We start from the raw sequence: 20,562 nt of genomic DNA on the forward strand, positions 1-20,562 counted from the left end.
TTACATCATGTGCGAGTGTGTTTGTGTGTGTGTGAGTCTGCTCTGTACCTCCTAAACCCCTTGTGGACCCCTCATGATCAGTAAACAGCCGTTAATCCGAGAGGCCAAATCCCAGCTCACCTATGGCATACACTGTTTATTTTTAAGCAGCGGTTGGCTAACGTACGTTAACACTGATGTAAGAAAACAAAAAGCTCTTTTATGAAATGCTAGGAGATTTAAATTCACAAGCAAAAGGGGCAGAGTTAGAGCTGTGATGGTAATGCAGAGTTTGGAGTTGCTTCATTTACATTATTCCATGATTCCCAAGGTTTTGGCTGCATTTTTGAAGCATTTTAGGTGTGTGACTATGTGTGTTCGGACATGCCTTAGAGTTACGGTAGCAGTTGTTTGCAAACTGTGGTGATGGTAATGAGTCTGGTTTCCTCAGGTGAGGATTCTGAAACCAAGAGGCTACGTACTGTGAAAAACATCGCTGATTTGAGGCAAAACCTGGAAGAGACCATGTCCAGTCTGCGGGGGACGACGCATTTCAGTCACAGGTAAGAACAGCAATTTATTTTTGCTTGTATATTTTGTGTGTTTCTGCCTGCTGGAAGTTGTCAAGGTTAGTTTTACTCATCTAAAATATTATTTATCTTAAAGGGATAGTTCACCCAAAAATATAAATGACCCCATGACTTATTCACCCTTAAGCCATCCTAGCTGTATATGACTTTCTTCTTTCAGACGAATACAATAGGAGTTATATTAAAAAATGTCCTGGCTCTTTCAAGCTTTACAATGGCAGTGAATGGCAGTCGAGATTTTGAAGCCCAAAAAAGTGCGTCCATCCACCATAAAAAGTAGTCCACATGGCTACAGGGGTTAATATTCATTGTAAAAGCTTTACAGCTCAAATAATGCACACGTTTTAACCAAAGTGCTTTTATGAAACTATAAGCATATAGAAGTCATATTCATTTAAAACAGTCGAATATTGTCCCTACTGTAAGTGCCACTTTGCAGCTTCCATTTTTTTCTGGTAATCAACCCAAACGAGTCCCGCTAGTGGTAGCTGCTTCTTACTGCGTTTTCTCTGTTGTCAGTTCATGGTCAGACTCTAAATGACTTCAGTTCAGTAGGGTTGAAGTACAACATGACATTAATTATGACTGGGCACAGAGATCACAGCACAGTTCAGAAAGCACCCCATTGTTCCCGGGTGTGTGAACCCTTTTATCTCTGGGGGTTAGCGAACTGTTAAACTCTAAATGGCTTTGAGGAAGACAGTTTGATTGGCATTAGGAGCTGATTTGGGGGGTGCCGGGGTTTTGTCTTTGCCGTGATCGGTTTGATGCGCGTCTTGGCCTTCCCGGGTACAAAAGCTGGCCGTGAAATCGGCCAGGGGCCACCTACTGCCTGTTAATGTGGGATAAAAAGCTTGTTTTAATATTCCAATGAAACGCTGTCCTGGCAGGATGGAGAATTTCGCCAGAAACTCAGTGATGCTTTTACTTTTTGTATGCTTTAAGACAAATCCTCTGTTTTCTTAAAGGGATAGTTCATAATTTACTCAATCTCAAGCCATTCTAGGTGTATATGACTTTCTTCTTTCAGACAAATATAATTAGAGTTATATTTGAAAATATCCTGCTTTTTCCCAGCTTTATAATGGCAGTGAATGGCTGCTGAGATTTTAAAGTCCAAAAAAGTGCGTGCATCAATCCATCATAAAAATTGCTCCACACGGTTAACAAAGGCCTTTGGAAGCAAATCGATGCATTTGTGTAAGACAAATATCCATATTTAAAACTTTATAAATTGTAATCTCTAACTTTGGCTAACTGTCGTACCGAAGATTTTTCTTACAAAAACGAATTGATTCACATCAGAATATCCTGGCTCTTCCAAGCTTTATACTGGCAGTAAATGGCTGTTGAGATTTTAAAGTCCAAAAAGTGCATCCATCCATCATAAAAATTGCTTAACACGGTTAACAAAGGCCTTCTGAAGCGAATCAATGCATTTGTGCAAGAAAAATATCCATATTTAAAACTTTATAAATTGTAATCTTTAGCTTTCGCTAACTGTGGTACTGGAGATTTTTCTTACAAAAATAAATTGATTCGCATCAGAAGGCCTTTATTAACCCTCCGGAGCTATGTGGAGTACTTTTTATGATGGATGGATGCATTTTTTTTTTTTAGGACTTGAAAATCTCAACACCCATTCACTGCCATTATAAAGCTTGGAAGAGCCAGGACGTTTTTTTAATATAACTCTGATTGTATTTGTCTGAGATAAGAAAGTCATACACAGCTAGGATTGATTGAGGGTGAGTAAATCATGGGGTAATTTTAATTTTTGGGTGAACTGTCCATTCAAATTCATTTGTTACTTGGTGGCTGTCAGTGGTGTTACAACCCTTTTTTATTGATTGTAATAAAATAATGATATTAAAGACAAAGATAAATAATAAAAAGTTGAGGTGTTATGAAAGACCAGCTTTAATGGGAGAACATGTGTTTTTAAACCTTTAAACCTAAAATTAATTAAGAATAGTATTTTTTGATAATGACTCTGTTGTTCTTTCCATTATCCATATCCATTGAAAGAGAATGGATATGAACTCCAAAAATATCTACATAAATGTACAACAAAAGTTGAACTTTCATGCATTACATTCTCAGCTATGTATTTTCTGTATCAAATTGGCAAATACCTAATGAGACCTATAGTTCACACTATTCAAATCCTAGTTGTTCATGTCATTAACTTCTCATGTCTTTTCTGTCTGACTCTCATTTGCCAGCACCTTCGAGACGACCTTTGACAGCACTGTAACTACAGAGATCAATGGCAGGGCTTTGCTTGCCCTCAGTTCCCGCCCTGCTTCTGCATTACCATGGCGTCTGGGCTCGTCCAGCCCTCGTCTTCAAGCTGGTGATGCCCCCTCCTCAGGAAATGCATTTGTACAGCATGGCAGTGGCTGTGGGCGCCACACTCACAGACATCAGAGCTGCATGCACAACGGAGTCCTCTGTGGCCTTGAACTCTCAGAGAAGGTGGAGGAGCTGGAGGGCGTCACAATGGAAACGGTGGGGTACATGAGTGATGGAGACGTCCTGGGCAAGAGCATGAAGATGGATACCGTCACCAGTGGGTGAGTGTGGTTTGTGTGTTTGCAAAGTTTTTGAATGTTTCATGTGTATAAAGGGACAGTTTACTCAAAAATTAAAATTCTGTCATTAAGTACTCACCCTCATGTCGTTCAAAATCCATAAGACCTTTTTCATCTTTAGAACACAAATTAAGATATTTTTGAGAAGTTTCTGACCCTGCATAGACAGCAAGGCAACTGACATGTTCAAGTTCCAGAAAAGTAGTAAGGACATCGTTAAAATAGTCTGAATATTTGAATTAAGTCATTATTTTGTTTTCTTCACACACAAAAAGTATTGTCGTGGCTTCATAAAATTGTGATTGAACCACTGATGTCACATGGACTTTTTAAACTATGTCCTTACTACCTTTCTGGGCCTTGAACATGTCAGTTGCGTTGCTGTCTATGCAGGGTCAGAAAGCTCTTGGATTTCACCCAAAATATCTTAATTTGTGTTCTGAAGATGAACAAAGGTCTTATGGTTTTGAAAAGACATGAAGCTGAGTTATTAATGACAGTAAGTAAAACGTTTTATATGCCATCTTTTTAAACTGTTTTCAAAGTATTTAGAAATGTTTTTAATAAGCTGTTATTTTTATATTTTTAGTTTTTATTTTAAATTTAATCTAGGTTTTAGCCATTTTATGTGCTTTTGACATTTTAGCTTTTTTTTGGTTCAGCTTTATTTTTCTTATATTTCTTTACTTGTTTCAGTACTCATTTTTTGTATAGTTTGTTGACAAGTCAAACATTTATCATTTTTGTTTAAGTTTGTTTTTCATCTAATATTTTTTTTTAATCTGTATTTCAGTTAACAAAAACAGTTTTGTAATAGTTATAGTTGTAGTTAACTGAATAAGAGAATAAAATCAAAACAAAATAATTAAAAAAGGCGTTTAGAGATAACTTATATATAAGTTTGGAATCAGTAAGGCTTGTAATGTTTCTTAAAGAATTATCTTATGCTCATCAAGGCTGCGTTTATTTGAATAAAAAAATATATATTTCCCATTTCAATAATATTGTGTAATATTGCGAAATGTTATTGCACTATAAAATAATGGTTTCTGTTTTAAAATACTTTAAAATATAATTTATTCCTGTGATGCAAAGCTGAATTTTCCTCTGGTGTTACTCCAGTCTTATGTATCACGTGATCTTTCAGAAATCATTCTAATATGCTGATTTATTATTAGAATGATCAAAGTTTGAAACAGTTGTGCTGCCAAATATTTGATGAAAAAAAAGTTTAAAAGAATAAAATGTATATCAAAATAAATGTATATCAAAATAAAAATGTATATTTACCAGTTTTACAAAGTATTTTGAGTCTCAAATACTAAAAAAATGCTATTTTCTTGAAACTACATAAAAACCCTTAACAGATCAACAAAATAAAACCAAATGTTGTCCCAACTAGTCAAACTCAGTTGTCTGAGCAAAGAATTTCATATTGTTGAAATAAGGCTTTGTGAGTTCATGCATTGCAACATTAATAAATTATGCAGTTACTGTTATAGGATTATTGTTTTGCTGTTTGCTGACTTCATTTAAACTTTTGTTGTTGTTGTTTTGTCGTTATTGTTAGTTCTTTGTTGTACTGTTATGTAAAGAGGTAATCTTTTAACATTTGTTGATTGCCAACGTTTTTGAGGTGTCTAGTTCTTAGGCCCTGAGTATGTTCAACCACTTATACCCGTTTTCTGGGTATCTTAGTCTTGTAAGGTGTTTTACAAACAAGGACAATGTTGTCTACATATTAGACGAAGTTATCTTAGGTTTCTATAACAATTCACAGGTTGTCGTGTGTAAATAAACATGATAAACAATGATAGTGTGGTGACTTTATACACATTTCCTTTTTTAAAAAAAAAAAACAGTAATTGTTTCAAATGCTGTGACACATTTTTTCTATTAGAAAAATGCATGAACAAACAAATTAACATTGTTTAAACAAAGTATCTTTAATGAGAAGAACTAAACAAATATTGTTGAGCGAACTCAACATTTTTTACGTTTTCTCAACTGTTTATTTTTTACAGTGAACATTACTGTCTTTTCTATCACTTTTTATCAACTTAACACATCCCTGCTAAATAAAAGTATTAATTTCTTTCAAAAAAAGAAAGTTTAAAAATGTACTGACCTTAAACTTTTGAACGGTAGTGTATATTGTTCAATATTTCTATTTTAAATAAATGCTGCTCTTTTTATCTTTTTATTCATTAAAGAATCCTTACAAAAGTATCACAGGTTCCAAAAAAATATTAAGCAGCACAACCGTTGCCAACATTGATAATAAATCAGCATATTAGAATAATTTCTGAAGGATCATGTGACAGACTGGAGTAATGATGCTGAAAATTCAGCTTTGATCACAGGAATAAATTAGATTTTAGTGATTTTAATGTTTTTAATGTTTAACGTTATTTTACATCACTATAATATTTACAAGATTACGTTTTTGTCTTGATGAGCATAAGAAACTTCTTTCAAAAACAATAAAAATCTTACTGATCCCAAACTTTTATACATTATATATACACTGCCCTCCAAAAGTTTGGAAACGCCCTAGAAAAGTGGGGGTTTGGAAAATATTGGCATGAATCCTTTTTGATTTGTGATAATTTTGCGCTAATAAAGGACAACACAAACTACGAAAACATATTTTATTACATCATCAGTTTATACACAGAAAAAAACTAAATTCCTAAATTCATTGTATTCTAAACTTAATTGGCAATCAATTGTTGAAGCTATTAAGGTGTGCTGACCCAAAAATCTTTTAAAAACCTGAGCCAAGTTTAAACCAGTAACCAGGCATCACAGCTGGCAAAGGGGCATGTCTGACTTTGACATGTATATATTGCCATCATTATGTAAACAAAATGAAAATCATTATCGCTGGTCTTCAATGATAATGTCAGGTTACTTTAATGTATTTGCACCAAAAAATGTTAAGGATTTATGCTGATATCGTCCAAAACCACACTTTGCCAGGGGTGTTTACAAACTTTTGGAGGGCAATGTATAGTTACTATAAGATGTGATCCAGGTGTCATACAGGTGAGAATGCATCTCTCTGCATCTGCCTCTGGGTGGCGCTCTTTTGCTAGTCCTTTTTACTAGTTTTTTTTGAGTGAGTTACTTCCAAACAACTCGCAAATGTTATTGTGACCAGTTTTTCTTTTTTAACCATTCTTTGGTTTAGAAGACAGTCATATTGGGAGAAAAACTGTATGTTTAATATGTTCAACAGTTTCAAAAAATGACAATTTTTAGGCTTTTTTTAATAGTTTTTCATAGTTACAAAGATGTGTAACTGACACATGTAACAAGTTATAATGTCCATGTAGCACTATATATCAGAAGATGCTGTATTAGTGTGTGTAGCGCAGTGGCTTGACGCGCCCTGTGCTGAATTCCTACAGTGTCCCAAGAGCGGCTAGCCACAGCTTTTCAGCATATAATCATGTAACGCAGATCCTGCTTTCTTTATTCCCTTCACTCTTTCATTGTGTCGTTCACTCGGAGCTCTGCCAGTTTTTCTTGCATGCTCAAAGTCCCGGTATACTGGTGTGGTTTGTGGCAACATGCAAATTACAGTATGTGTGGATGAACTCTTGGCCTTGTTTTGGACCATACAATCACAACCCAGCTTTGAGCAGCTACTGAGGTAATGTGTACATTAGGGTCTCACTGCTGTTCAACAACCCCAATAGCTCTTGTCTGTTATCAGCTGTTCATTTCGCTGTCAGTCAGTAGGACATGAAATGCAACATGTAGCCTGTGGTAAAAAGACGAGAGTCAAGGGTCATGGGAAATATTCATGGTTGAATCCTGAGAGAGGGTGAATATATGAATATTTGTGGCATGAAGAGAAAGAGAGTACTTGAATTTACCTCGCAGGCATGCGTTTAGCTGACTATCATGGAAAATCGGTGACCTTTTGACCCTGTGGAAGAGATATGAGGTTACATCCAAATTTGGAAATTCGACTAGATGCACAAACGCAGCACGTGCAGCGATGTACACCCAGGGTCGTGCATAATCTTCCCCTAGTCCTGTTCAAACAGGAATCAGACAGACACCTTTTATTGGATTCTCATATTCCTTTTGCTCAATGCTGAATTCCAGTAGAGTGATTCTGTCACCACAAGAAAATCTTTGCGAGACATTTGATCATAGTTAAAGCTTTTAAGCCCAATTACTGAGACCATATATGGATGGATTTTGAAACGCAGTCAACATTGGGTACTTGCAGCAAATTCTGTTTCTAAAAGCTGATGTTTTGGTTTGGATTAGTGTCTTTTTACTAGCGTATCTTAGGGCCATCTTAGTTGCATGTTGGAATAATTGGATAAAGACAACATGAAAAGTATTTAACAATATTTGTGGGAGATTGTGTAGCATGAGTATCAATTTTATCTGTCGATTATTGATTTTATTTTAGATTTATATTAGGGCTGTCAAACGATTAATCGCGATTACTCGCATACAAAATAAACGTTTGAGTTTGCCTGATATATGTGTGTGTGCTGTGTGTAATTATTAATGTGTATATATAAATACAAACACATTCATGTATATATTTAAGAAATATTTACAAGTATATGTATTTATTATAATTTTTATGTAATTTGTATTATATATAAATACAAATATTTTGTACATAAACAACATATTTCTCTTAAATATATTCATTAATATGTGTATACATAATAATTACACACAGTACACACATATGTTAGGCAAACTCAAACTTTTATATGCGATTAATCGTGATTAATCGTTTGACAACCCTAATTTATATGTATTAGTTTTATTTTATCTTATTATTGTACTTAGTTATTGTTTTATTTTATTCACATGTAAGTCAGTTGATGCGGGACATTTTGTGAGAAAATGTGTAGGACAGGTACTTATTTTATCCACTGAGATTTTTTTGTTTTATTTTATGTATATTTAATAGCTTTTAAATAAATAAATAAAATGTAGGCAGACATTCAGGATGGGAACTGGAATTTTTATCATTTATTTTATATGAATTTTATTTTATTTGTAAAATCTTTTAACTGAGTAAATAATTTGTAGGAAAACATGTTGGAAGGGGTTTATATATTGATATTTGGTTAAAATGTAGATGCTGTAAAAAAATTATTTATTTATTTTTATTTATTGTAACTTTTTAACTGAGTAAATCATTTGTAGGAAAACATTTAGGAGGGAAACATATTTTTTTATTATTTTGTTTTGTTGTGCTTTGTTTTATTTTATTTCATTTTAAATTGTTTTATTTTACTGTTTTACTTTATTTTATGCTTTGTTTTCATTTATTTTCTTTAATTTGATTTTAATTTGTTGTATTTTACTTTATTTTACTGTATTTTATTTTGTTTTCATTTTATTTTGTTTAATTTTGTGTAAAATTTTTGTTTTATTTTATTTTACTGTTTTTTGTTTTGTTTTGTTTTAATTTGTTGTATTTTACTTTATTTTACTGTATTTTATTTTATTATTTATTTTATGTTATTTTGTTTTATTATTTTATCCTGTTTTTTTATTTTATTTTATTTTATTTTGTTTGTAAAAAAAAATTAACTGTGTAAATCATTTGTAGGAGAACTTTTTTGGATGGGAACTGAGTTTATATATTGATATTTGATTGTAATGTAGATGCTGTAAAATGTATTTATTTATTAACTTTTACTTGAGTAAATAATTTGTAGGAGAACATTTAGAAGGGAAACATATTTTTTGTTTTTTTATTTTGTTTTTTAATTGTATTATTTTATTTTGTTTTATTTCATTTGAATTTGTTTTATTTTACAGTATTTCATTTTATTTTGTGTGTTTTGTTAATTTATTGTATTTAATTTCAATTTGTTTTATTTTACGTTTTATTTTATATTTTGTTTTATTTTACTGTATTATATTTTGTTCTTTTTTGTTTTAATCTTATTTTGTTTAATTTCATTTTAATTTGTTTTATTGTACTGTATTTTATTTTATTTTATTTAAATTTGTTTTATTTCATTATAATTTATTTTATTAAGTTTTTGGTTTATTAATTAATTTAATTTCAATTTGTTTTATTTTACTGTTTTACTTTATTTTTTATTTTATTTTATTTTATTTTGTTTTATTTATTTCTTATATAACACTGTCATTTTATTATTTTATTATTTAATTTTACATTGTCTCTGTCTGCGAGTCCGTCAAGACTAATGTTGAATGACTTGCAGTGGGTGACCAGGTCAGGGCAAATGAATAACCTCCTTTGGTCAGAGTGTTTAACTGGTTGAACTAATGTTAACAAGTTTTGTTGCTCAGTAACCAATGTCAAACAGAAGCCGTTGTTCCCAGTAACACACCTGTCAGGGAACTAAAGAATAGGAAATATTGTCCAGTCATAACATTAAAACGCAGACACTATTCATAGATAACCTCTACATAAAGTACAATGCTGGTACTATAGTTCTGTGATGATATCAGATGGTGGTGCTTTGATGCATACCATGGTATTGTTTATGTATTCATGTACCATAGCAAAACAGTTGCCAAAGGTTACAGAGGACATATGCTAAAAAAAGTAACTTTTAGTCAATCAATTTAAATAACATTATCATAATGTTAAATGATCACATACATTTACTAAATACATTTACGGTTTCTACTAAACACATTTACAGTTTTATTCCAGATTTACAATAAACAAAATAGACCAATTTATTATACTAGTTTCTAAACCTATGCTAGATGTTTTAAACATAATCAGTAAGCAGCTGCAGGATTGTGAAATTCATTTGTAATGACTTCTGTTCTGAATCACACCTGATGATTCATGTACAATTTAATTACCTGAAGTGAATTACCTAAATCATTAGTGTGGCGTGTGCTGTTTGGAAATTTCCCACCTGCCCAGCAGGTTAGTCAGCCGCCCAGATGATGAACTGCTGTCACCTGATTGCTTCACAGCAGGAAATGAGAGATTAAGTTAAAGGATGTGTCTGTTAAGAATCTGTCAGAACCTTCAGAATCTGTCATCACCATCTTCAAACTAAACAACCAAAACTGACTCACTCATATCATAATCAACAAATCTGATGCTGTGAAAATGCTTAGAAAGTGTCAATGTTACTTTTTTAAACATTTATAAGATTATATTAAAATAAACAGGATCTGTTTAAACACACACACACACACGTTTGTGTGTGTATACATACAGTGTACACAGAAATAAAGTCAGAATTGTGAGACATAAACAAGTAATTCTGACTGTTTTTCTTAGAATTGCATGATATCAACTTGCAGTTGTGAGTTAAGTCAGAATTGCAAAATAAACTCGCAAGTTTGAGAAAGTCGAATTGTGAAATATTAACTCCCAATTTCAAGAAATAAAGTCAGAATTGTGGGATATAAACAAGTAATTCTGACTTTTTTCCTTAGAATTGCATGATATAAATTTGCAGAGTTGCGAGTTACGAAGTCAGAATTGCGAGATATAAACAATTTTGAGAAATAAAGTCAGAATTGTAGGATATAAACTCCCAATTTCAAGAAATAAAGTCAGAATTGTGAGATATAAACAATTCTAACTTTTTCCTTAGAATTGCATGACATAAACTTGCAGTAGCGAGTTAAGTCAGAATTGATAAACTCGCAAGTTTGAGAAAGTCAGAATTGTGAGATATAAACTCCTAATTTCGAGAAATAGTCAGAATTGTGAGATATAAACTCCCAATTTCAAGAAATAAAGTCAGAATTGTGAGATATAAACTCTAAAATTTCAAGAAATAAAGTCAAAATTGCGATATATAAAAACACTTTTTTGAGAAATAAAGTCAGAATTGTGAGATAAAAACTTGCAATATATAAACAAGTAATTCTAAACTCACAATTGCGAGTTCTAAAGTCCAGTTTTGAGAGGGAAAAAAGACTGGCATGTTTTCAGAATTGCGACTTTATATTTTATCTCGAAATTCTGACTTTATTTCTCAGAATTTGCTAGTTTATGTCACGCAGTTCTGTCTTATTTTTTATTCAGTGGCAGAAATGGGCTTCCATATATTTCAGGCAACCTGATATTTGGCTTTTTACTTCTATAATATATATATTTTTACCACTACAGTAAGATGTTATTCATTAGTGTTTTCATGCTGTTGTGCGAGAGATGTATCTGTTATATGGAAAAATAATCATATTAACCTGAAACATCTATCTTATCTGGAAAAGGATCAGCCTGTTATCAGCGCTGCTCTCTCCGTGCCGTATTTTTAAGTGTTTGGTTCATATTGCTTGTCGCCAGAGGGCAAATTAATGCCCTTTGAGAACCTGTTTAGAACATCCACTTAAATGGCTCAACAGAGTAAACACCCATCCACCTAGTGCCTCAGGTTAAGACACACTGTCCCACACAGCTCACCTGTCCACTTCTGCCTGCAGTCCAACCCACAATCGCTCTTATTTTCTCTCTCTCTCCTCACTTCTCAATGCAATGTGTCCTGAGGGATATTAAGAACACAGATAGATACTTACATAAACACACACCTTAACAGTAAACAGACACGGTCGTGTGATACCAGACAGACTTTCTTGACGGTTGCAGTCCTACTCCTGGTGAGGTGAGTGAAAATTTTACCTTGAATGCTGGTTAAGGTATTATTGGTGTTAAATTATAGAGGCACTAGGTCTAGTTTATAGCTGCTATGGGTTAATTTAAACGTTTTTTGAATTGAGGTTCATGTAAAGTTAAGTTTGTGTTGATTGTTTAAATTATACTATGCAGGTTTCATTTGTAACTTCTAATGAAACAAGATTGTTTGGGATTATTTATTTATTTTTATTTTTTGTGGTGTGTGTGTGTGCGTGTCAAAAGTTTTTGAACAGTAAGATTTTTAATGTTTTTTAAAGACGTCTCTTCTGGTCACCAGGGATGAGTTAAATTGATCAAAACTGATGATAAAGACATTTATAATGTTTCAAAAGATTTCTATTTCAGATAAATGCTGTTCTTTTGAACTTTCCAAATCTGTGTCAGTGAGCACTTCTCCTTTGCCGAGATAATCCATCCACCTCACAGGTGTGGCATATCAAGATGCTATTTAGCATGATTATTGCACAGGCATGCCTTAGGCTGGCCACAATAAAAGGCCACTCAAAAATGTGCAGTTTTATCATACAGCACAATGTCACAGATGTTGCAAGTTTTGAGGGAGCATGCAATTGCCATGCTGACTGCAGGAATATCCATCAGAGCTGTTGCCCGTGAACTGAATGTTATGTCCACCATAAGCCGTCTCCAGAGGCATTTCAGAGAATTTGGCAGTACATCCAACCGGCCTCACAACCGCAGACCACGTGTAACCACACCAGCCCAGGACCTCCACATCCAGCATCTTTACCTCCAAGATCGTCTGAGACCAGCCACCCGGACAGCTGCTGCAACAATCGGTTTGCATAATTTCTTCACAAACTGTCAGAAACCATCTCAGGGAAGCTCATCAGCATGCTCGTCATCCTCATCGGGGTCTCGACCTGACTGCAGTTCGTCGTTGTAACCAACTTGAGTGGGCAAATGCTCACATTCGATGGTGTCTGGCACTTTGGAGAGGTGTTATCTTCATGGATGAATCCCCGTTTTCACTGTACAGGGCAGATGGCAGACATTGTGTATGGTGTCGTGTGGGTGAGCGGTTTGCTGATGTCAAACGTTGTGGATCGAGTGGCACATGGTGGTGGTGGAGCTATGGTATGGGCAGGTGTATGTTATGGGCAACGAACACAGGTGCATTTTATTGATGGCATTTTGAATGCACAGAGATACCGTGACAAGATCCTGAGGCCCATTGTTGTGCCATTCGTCCACAACCATCACCACATGTTGCAGCATGATAATGCACGGCCCCATGTTGCAAGGATCTGTACACAATTCCTGGGAGCTGAAAACATCCTAGTTCTTGCATGGCCAGCATACTCACCGGACATGTCACCCATTGAGCATGTTTGGGATGCTCTGGATCGGCGACAGCGTGTTCCAGTTTCTGCCAATATCCAGCAAGTTTGCACAGCCATTGAAGAGGAGTGGACCAACATCCCACAGGCCACAATCAACAACCTGATCAACTTTATGCGAAAGAGATGTGTTGCACTGCGTGAGGCAAATGGTGGTCACACCAGATACTGACTGGTTTATTTTTGTGGTACAGAAGGCCACATGATGAATTATGAACAATGCACTAATTATAGTCATTACTAATCATTACTAATACTATTTAACTAAATGTCGTTCTTCAAGCAATGTTTTCTTTTCTTTTGTTTCGACTGTAAAGAGGTGAATGTTAATTTCATTGAAAGTAAATTAAATGTCCAGATTATATTATATAGAATTATATAGATACATTATAAAGATTTTGATCATAGGTTATGTGGAAATTATTTTTCACAATATTTATTGGTAGATTTAACAGAAACATTACATATTTCTAAACTAAATGTTTGAAAAAATTGCAACACTTTAGTTTAGCAACCAATTCTCACTATTAACTATTTGCTTATCAGCATGCATATTACTAGCATATATATATATATATAATGTATATGTGTGTGTGTGTGTGTGTGTATTTATATATACATTTAAAGTATTTACATATACAGATATACAGATATATATATATATATATATACTATATTTTTATGTCATGTTATGAAGCGACCAAAAACTATACATTTTGGGAGGCTAATTAAAACAGAAAATATTATTTTATGTGTGTGTGTGTCTGTATATATGTATGTGTGTTATGTATGTAAACACACAAAATAAACAGTCCTGCCTGTACAATCCATGGCAAGATGTTTTAAAATTATCGCACTTCTCTACTTAGGTAGAAAAACAGGTTTTTCCTGTGGGCTGAATTCTCGAGACATTGACAAACGTTGTCTTTACTCTGTTTGTAGAGACAATTGAATTCATTTGTTGTGACTGTGAACGTGCAGACACAACGTATCCTCAGAGGAGCCGGACTATTATTGATCATGGCTAATCAAACGATGGCATCATGTAAAATATTTTCTTTTGTTAATGCGTCTCGCTGTGTATTTAAATATAGCGTTTCACAAGACAGCCTGTTCATGCGTCATTTGCAGATAAGACACCACATTAGACCGGTGCAGTTGCATCTTGTTTGTATCTCGTGCTCTGAACTAGCATTTATATGTACGTGTGTCTACAGATACATGACGGACGGAGGTCTCAACCTGTACTCCAGAAGGGTTAACCGGGTCTCAGATGGAATGAACAGCGTGAGAGGGACCATTCACCATTTTAATCCCAAAAGTCAAGATGACACTGATAGGTAGGACTTAACCTTTCACCTTTGCATTACCTGCACTAACTCACCCTTCAGACTCTCATTTTTCATGTTTTCTTCTTCTGATAATGTTGATTGCCACAGAATGTTTGGTAGTCAAACTGGAGCGTTTCAGATGGGCAACAGAGTTGCTTTTGTTTCCTCACAAAGGAAGAGAGTGGTCATTGTCTTCGTCAGTGCCAAAGGCAACTGCTAATGGATCAGTTTAGACATACATCCACTTCTTCATGTGTGTATTCTCACATTCGGTGTGCCTTTGTGCCGTCCTGCAGGCCCTCAGGCTGTTTTAAGTCCCACATCCCTCGCCATTTATACCGTGTCTTCTCAAACGCAACAACAATCTGTGTGAACATGTAAAACCGTCTGTGTTTTTACTAAACACACTCTGAACTGACAGCGGTCGCCATGTTTATTATTAATAATGTCTGATGAGTTGTGACTCATTGGTTAAGAATAGAAAGATGTTTGAAATGTCAGCTTGGAAGAGGAAATGAAAAATGGAGAGGTAGAACACAAATACATTAGAGAGGATTTGGAAGAAATGGGCTGAAAAATGAAAGTGAAAAGGCAGTGGGTGGAGAAGTTAGTAGATGTTGCAAGAATGTGCCACTGGAATGATTGATGGAAGGATTGGAGCTGAAAGAAGCCTCACAAACAAGAAAAAAGACTGAATTATTATTTTTTTCCTAGTGTATTTGCAAGAGCTTTTGTTAGGGATCATTATAAGCTGCCCATTGATATCATTGTTTACTCACCTACATGTTTTTCCAAACCTGTGACTTTCTTTATTCTGTAAAACATGAAAGAAAATGTTTGAAAATGGCCAATAAATGAAAGTCAGTAGGGTCCAATGTTTTCAGGTTCTGGAATTAAAAATTTAATGATAACTTATAAACATCAAAACACCTACTGTGAGCTATGAGGTTGTAATTGATAGTTTATGCCTAAAAAAGGAGAAAAATATTGCGGACTGCTGTACATGCTTCTACCAAAGCCACTAGAAGGCAAGCCCGCAACCATTAACCAAAAAGGCGTAACGGCTAATGCTAATGTTTCTGGTTTGGCAGTACGGAGGAAAGGAGACCAGAGGCTGTTGTTTTTTTTTTTTTTTTTTTTTTTTTTTTTTTTTTTTGTTTTTGAATGGATGTCAATGGAGGACAGGCTTCACTACGCTTCACTAAACAGCTTTTTAGAGAAAACGGCTTATCATTTAATAAATCAACAGCTTATCTGCCAATCTTTAACATGCTTTACACTAAATACTTTTGGATTGAACTGTTTATAGAGTTTACCAAAAAAAAAGCTGTTTTATAAGAGAAGTCACTGACTTTTTGCGACAGGTGTGATTCAGTTTACGGCACTTCTGTTTTATTCCTATGGTATCCGTAAACGTCGATGGAGTGTCGTACAACTGTGACGGAAATTCAGTGATGTCAAGGCTTTAATGTGATTGGTTATCAAGGCACACATGATCCAAGTTAGCCATTACGCTTTCTTCAATAGTAAGTTATACAGACCCTTTCATCTCCCTATGGTAAGACAATCTCTGCCTCTACTACGCAAGTTTTTATTTGCGCGGTTGCCAGATATCCAGAGTGTAAATCCCCAAATCAGACCTTCTCTGTGAAAAGAACACATTTTCTACCTAGTTTTTTGGTGAATTTTTGCAATCTGGCAACCATGCTACTGTGAGCTATGAGGTTGGTAACTGATCATATATGCTTTTGAAGCCATCAGCCCACATTATTTCAGCTTATTTTTTAAATAATCATGTTTGCCAGGTGAATTCCTAGTGAAAAACTACATTTCCCATAATTCTGCATAGAATCTCCACCAATCAGAGAATTGCGACAAGTTGTTTCTGTGAAACGCCATAAATGAAGTAATTGAGTTTTCTAACACTCTCAGTCTATGTATATTAGTGTTAATTTTGTTAACGAAAACTATGACGAAAAATGTTTGTTGATGAGCTTTTTTTCCCCTGACTAAAACAAGACGATGAGGAGATGACAGTAAGATCAATGAATGATAAAAGACGAAGCTAAAATGTATTTAAAAATTAAAAACTATACCAAAACCAGATACCAGGAGTTCAATCCGCAAATCAGAGATTCTCTGTTAAAAGGATACATTTTCTACCTGTTTTTTATTTCATTTTTGCAATCTAGTAACCATGCTCCTGTTTTTTTTAAGAATCAAATTTAACAGTGGAATTCCTATTGAAAAACTGCATTTTCCATGATTCTGCAGAGAATCTCCACCAATTAGAGAATCGTGACATTTCAGTGAAGCGCTGTGAAAGAAGCAATTGACTTTTCCATTGATCGCAAACTACTTAATATTTTTTTTTATATTAGTGTTCATTTCATTCACGAAAACTGTGACGAAAAATGTTTGTACATGAGCTTTTTTCCCATGACTTAAATGAGACAATGGTGAGGTGACAATAAAGTGAATAAAAGATAACTGTGACTATATCAACATGCAAATATTGTTGAGAATAAAAGATTAAACTAAAATGTATTTTTAAAAATATAAACTATATCAAAATCCCTGTATTTTTGTCTAAACAAAATATTATTGTGGACTGCAGTATATGCCTCTACTACACAAGCTTTCATGTGTGCGGTTGCCAGATATCAGGAGTTCAAATCCCCAGATCAGAGCTTCTCTGTTGAAAGAATACATTTTCTACCTGGTGTTTTGGTTAATTCATGCAATCTGGCAACCATGCTACTGTGAGCTATGAGAATGATGTTATATGCTTTTGTTGAAGCCATCAGCCCATATCATTTCAACTTATTTAAAAAAATAATCATGTTTAATAGTGGAATTCTTAGTAGAAAACTACATTTCCCATGATTCTGCAGTGAATCTCCACCAATCAGAGAATCGCAACAAAAGTAGTCACTTCAGTGAAGCGCTGTGAATGAAGTAATTGAGTTTTCCATCAATCTCAAACTACTTCATTTTTATCTATATTAGTGCTAATTTCGTTGATGAAAACAATGATGAAAAAGCTTGTTGACAAGTTTTTTTTCCATGACTAAAATGAGAGGATGACGAGGCAACAATCATACCAATAAACGATAACTATGACTATATCAACATTTATTATATTAACAATGTTGTTGACGATAAAAGACAAGACTAAAATATATTTAAAAAAAAAAAAAATCAAAACTATACCAAAAAAAAAAAAGATATTATTGCAGACTGCTGTATGTTCCTCTACTACGCAAGCTTTCTGGCAGTTGCCAGATATCAAGAGTTCAATCCCAGAATCTACTCTGTTAAAAGGATACATTTTCTACCTGGTGTTTTGGTTAATTTTTTAAATCTGGCAACCATGCTACCGTGAGCTTTGAGGTTGGTAATTGATGTTATATGCTTTTGTTGAAGCCATCAACCCACAACAATTATGTGTGGATTAACAGTGGAATTCCTAGTGAAAAATTTTTTGAAAAAAAGGTTTGCAATCTGGCAACCATGCACACGTGCTTGCTATTCACTAGGAATTCCTAGTGAAAAACTAAATTTCCTATGATTCTGCAGAGAATTTCCACCAATAAGAAAATCGTGAAAAAGGTAGTAATTTCAGTGAACTGTAAATTAAGTAATTAAGTTTTCCTACACTTTCAAACTGCTTAATATTTGTATCTATAGTAGTGTTTTTTTCATTAACAAAAACCATGAGACAAGCTTTTTTTCCCATGACTAAAACGAGAGGATGACGAGACGACAATAAGGTGAATAAACAATAACTGTGACTATATCAACATGCAGTATCGTTGACAATAAAAGACAAAAGTAAAGTGTATTTTAAAAGAGTCATTTTATTTTCCACAATTTTTTATTATTGTGTGCGGTTGCCAGATATGAAGATTTCCCAAATCCCTAAATCAGAGCTTCTCTGTTAAAAGGATACATTTTCTACCTAGTGTTTTGCTTAATTTTTGCAATCTGGCAACTGTGCAGACATGCTCACTATTCATTTAAATTTCTCAAATGAGAAAGTAGTTAGAGCAAAAACACATGTTTTTTTTATTAGTTTAACCATTATGTCAAAAATGTGACTAAATTTTATTGACTAAAACTAGACTAAAATGCTCAGACGTTTAACAAAAACAGGACAAGGTCTACTAAATATGGCAATAACTAAAGAGTAAGACTAATTTAAAAGACTAAGACTAAATAAAAAAAAATTGTATTGTGCAAATATTGGGCAAAATATTTAAAGCGTTAGTTTTATATTTCTATATTTTTATTTTAATTGTCTTTCGCAGTGATTCATGGGATTGTAATTCTTCCCCTCATTGAAGCCGTTAAGTGCACTGTTTTGTACATTGTTTTTTTTTTTTTTTATTCAAAGCAATGTTTGTAATGTGGTTCACCTCATAGCTGGTTGCTTTGGTTAATGGCTTTTCACTTTCCAAGACTTTCAAAAAAACCCTATGGGAAAAATGAATAGGAAAAATACTTCCGTAACCACGTTGGCATAAAAAGTGGTTTGGGGCGACTTGAGGGTGAGGGTCATTTCTAAGTGCACTATGCCTTCAAATGTTGTTTTCAAAAATGAATTCTGACAGTCCCGTCTTGCAAATTGGACCAGTCTGTAATTAAAAGTCTGACTCAAGACTAAACTTGCCCTGTTCTTGATGAAGTCAGTGCAGAACATCTCACAGATAAAATGGCATTCGATCAAAATGTTGGCAGAAAATAAGGAAAGCCAGACAGATGACCTACAGACAAGCCGTGTAAGATCCACTGTTCTCCAAATAAGGTCATTGTCTTGAGCCCAGCCAGGTGTTTTTGCAGGATTCTGTGCCCAGTACCTGTCAAGATATCGTCTTAGTGCCCAGACTGATACAGGTGAAGGAGGGATGATCTAAGACCTTGTGAAATGTAGCTGGGGGGCAGGAATGGCGAGAATCCAATGGGAATTCCTTTTCTGTCTTCTTTCTTACTGGAAATGCTTGATGTCATGTATAATTTAGTGGATTCTTTCTCCAACAGCAGCTGGTGGAAGAAAGAATTAGGTGTTTTCGCTCACGTTATTTTGACTTGCTTTGTCATCAGATCTGCCAAAACAAAGTCCGGGTCGGTGAAGAAAGATGAGGCGGTGCGAACTTTAGCGATGCATCCTTCTGAGGGCCGATTAAATTCCGTCGTGAAGGGAGCCGTGTTGATTTTGGAGTTAGATGGTGTGGATGCTGTAGAAGATTATTTTGATTCATTTGCACTGTACTGTAAATTTGGTCAAGACTCCTGTGATCAGATCACAAGCCAAACTCTATGTTGATGCATTTCAGCTGATGTTTCAGATGAAGCTTTAAGGTTTATCTTGTTTTGCTTTGACTATATTTGTCTTGCAGATATAAAATTTTATTTCATCAATATTTTGATATGTTTAGTGCAACTACGAATGCACAGTTTATTGGTACTATTTCAGTTATTGGACAGTGTTGGTGTTTTAAATTTAATTACATTTTTTGTTTTATAAAAATGTCATTTATTTTTATTTTATTAATTTTATAAAATTTCAATCTATTTGTTGTTAAAAGTATTTAGTCATTTTAACTATATATTTTTTAATGTGTTTATGTGGTTTATATATATGTGTGTTTGTGTGTGTATATATTTATAAATGTTTAAAACATTTATAAATATATACACACATATATATGTAATATATATATATATATATATATATATATAAATTACATAAACTCATTAAAAATATATAGTTATATAATTATAATATATAATATATAAAATAATATAAAAAAAGTATATATTATATATATATATATATATATATATATATATACACACACACGCACACACATTGTAAATACATTTATTTATTTTTATTAATTTTATTACATTTTAATATATTTGTTAGTATAAGTATTTAGTGAAATTAAATAATTTTTTATTTATTTTTTTAAATGTATCTATTAAAAAGGTTATCTATTTTTATTTTATTAATATTATTTAATTTTATTACATTTTTTATATACCTGTAGTTAAAAGTATGTAGTCATT

The 20,562-nt window shown here is 33.6% G+C and overlaps 1 protein-coding gene across 2 annotated transcripts in view; it reads left to right on the forward strand.

The window, feature by feature from the left end:
* The window catches only part of nav2b (neuron navigator 2b), a 96,508-nt gene that overhangs the window by 23,419 nt on the left and 52,527 nt on the right, over positions 1 to 20,562 (forward strand). For both annotated transcript variants that reach the window (XM_051099596.1, XM_051099597.1), the window contains exons 10-12: positions 431 to 542; positions 2,795 to 3,145; positions 14,377 to 14,499. In XM_051099596.1, coding sequence (XP_050955553.1) covers positions 431 to 542; positions 2,795 to 3,145; positions 14,377 to 14,499 — 586 coding nt within the window. The remainder of the gene's footprint in view (positions 1 to 430; positions 543 to 2,794; positions 3,146 to 14,376; positions 14,500 to 20,562) is intronic.

The sequence above is a fragment of the Labeo rohita genome, chromosome 25 (assembly GCF_022985175.1).
Source record: "Labeo rohita strain BAU-BD-2019 chromosome 25, IGBB_LRoh.1.0, whole genome shotgun sequence".
Taxonomy (NCBI): Eukaryota; Metazoa; Chordata; class Actinopteri; order Cypriniformes; family Cyprinidae; genus Labeo; species Labeo rohita.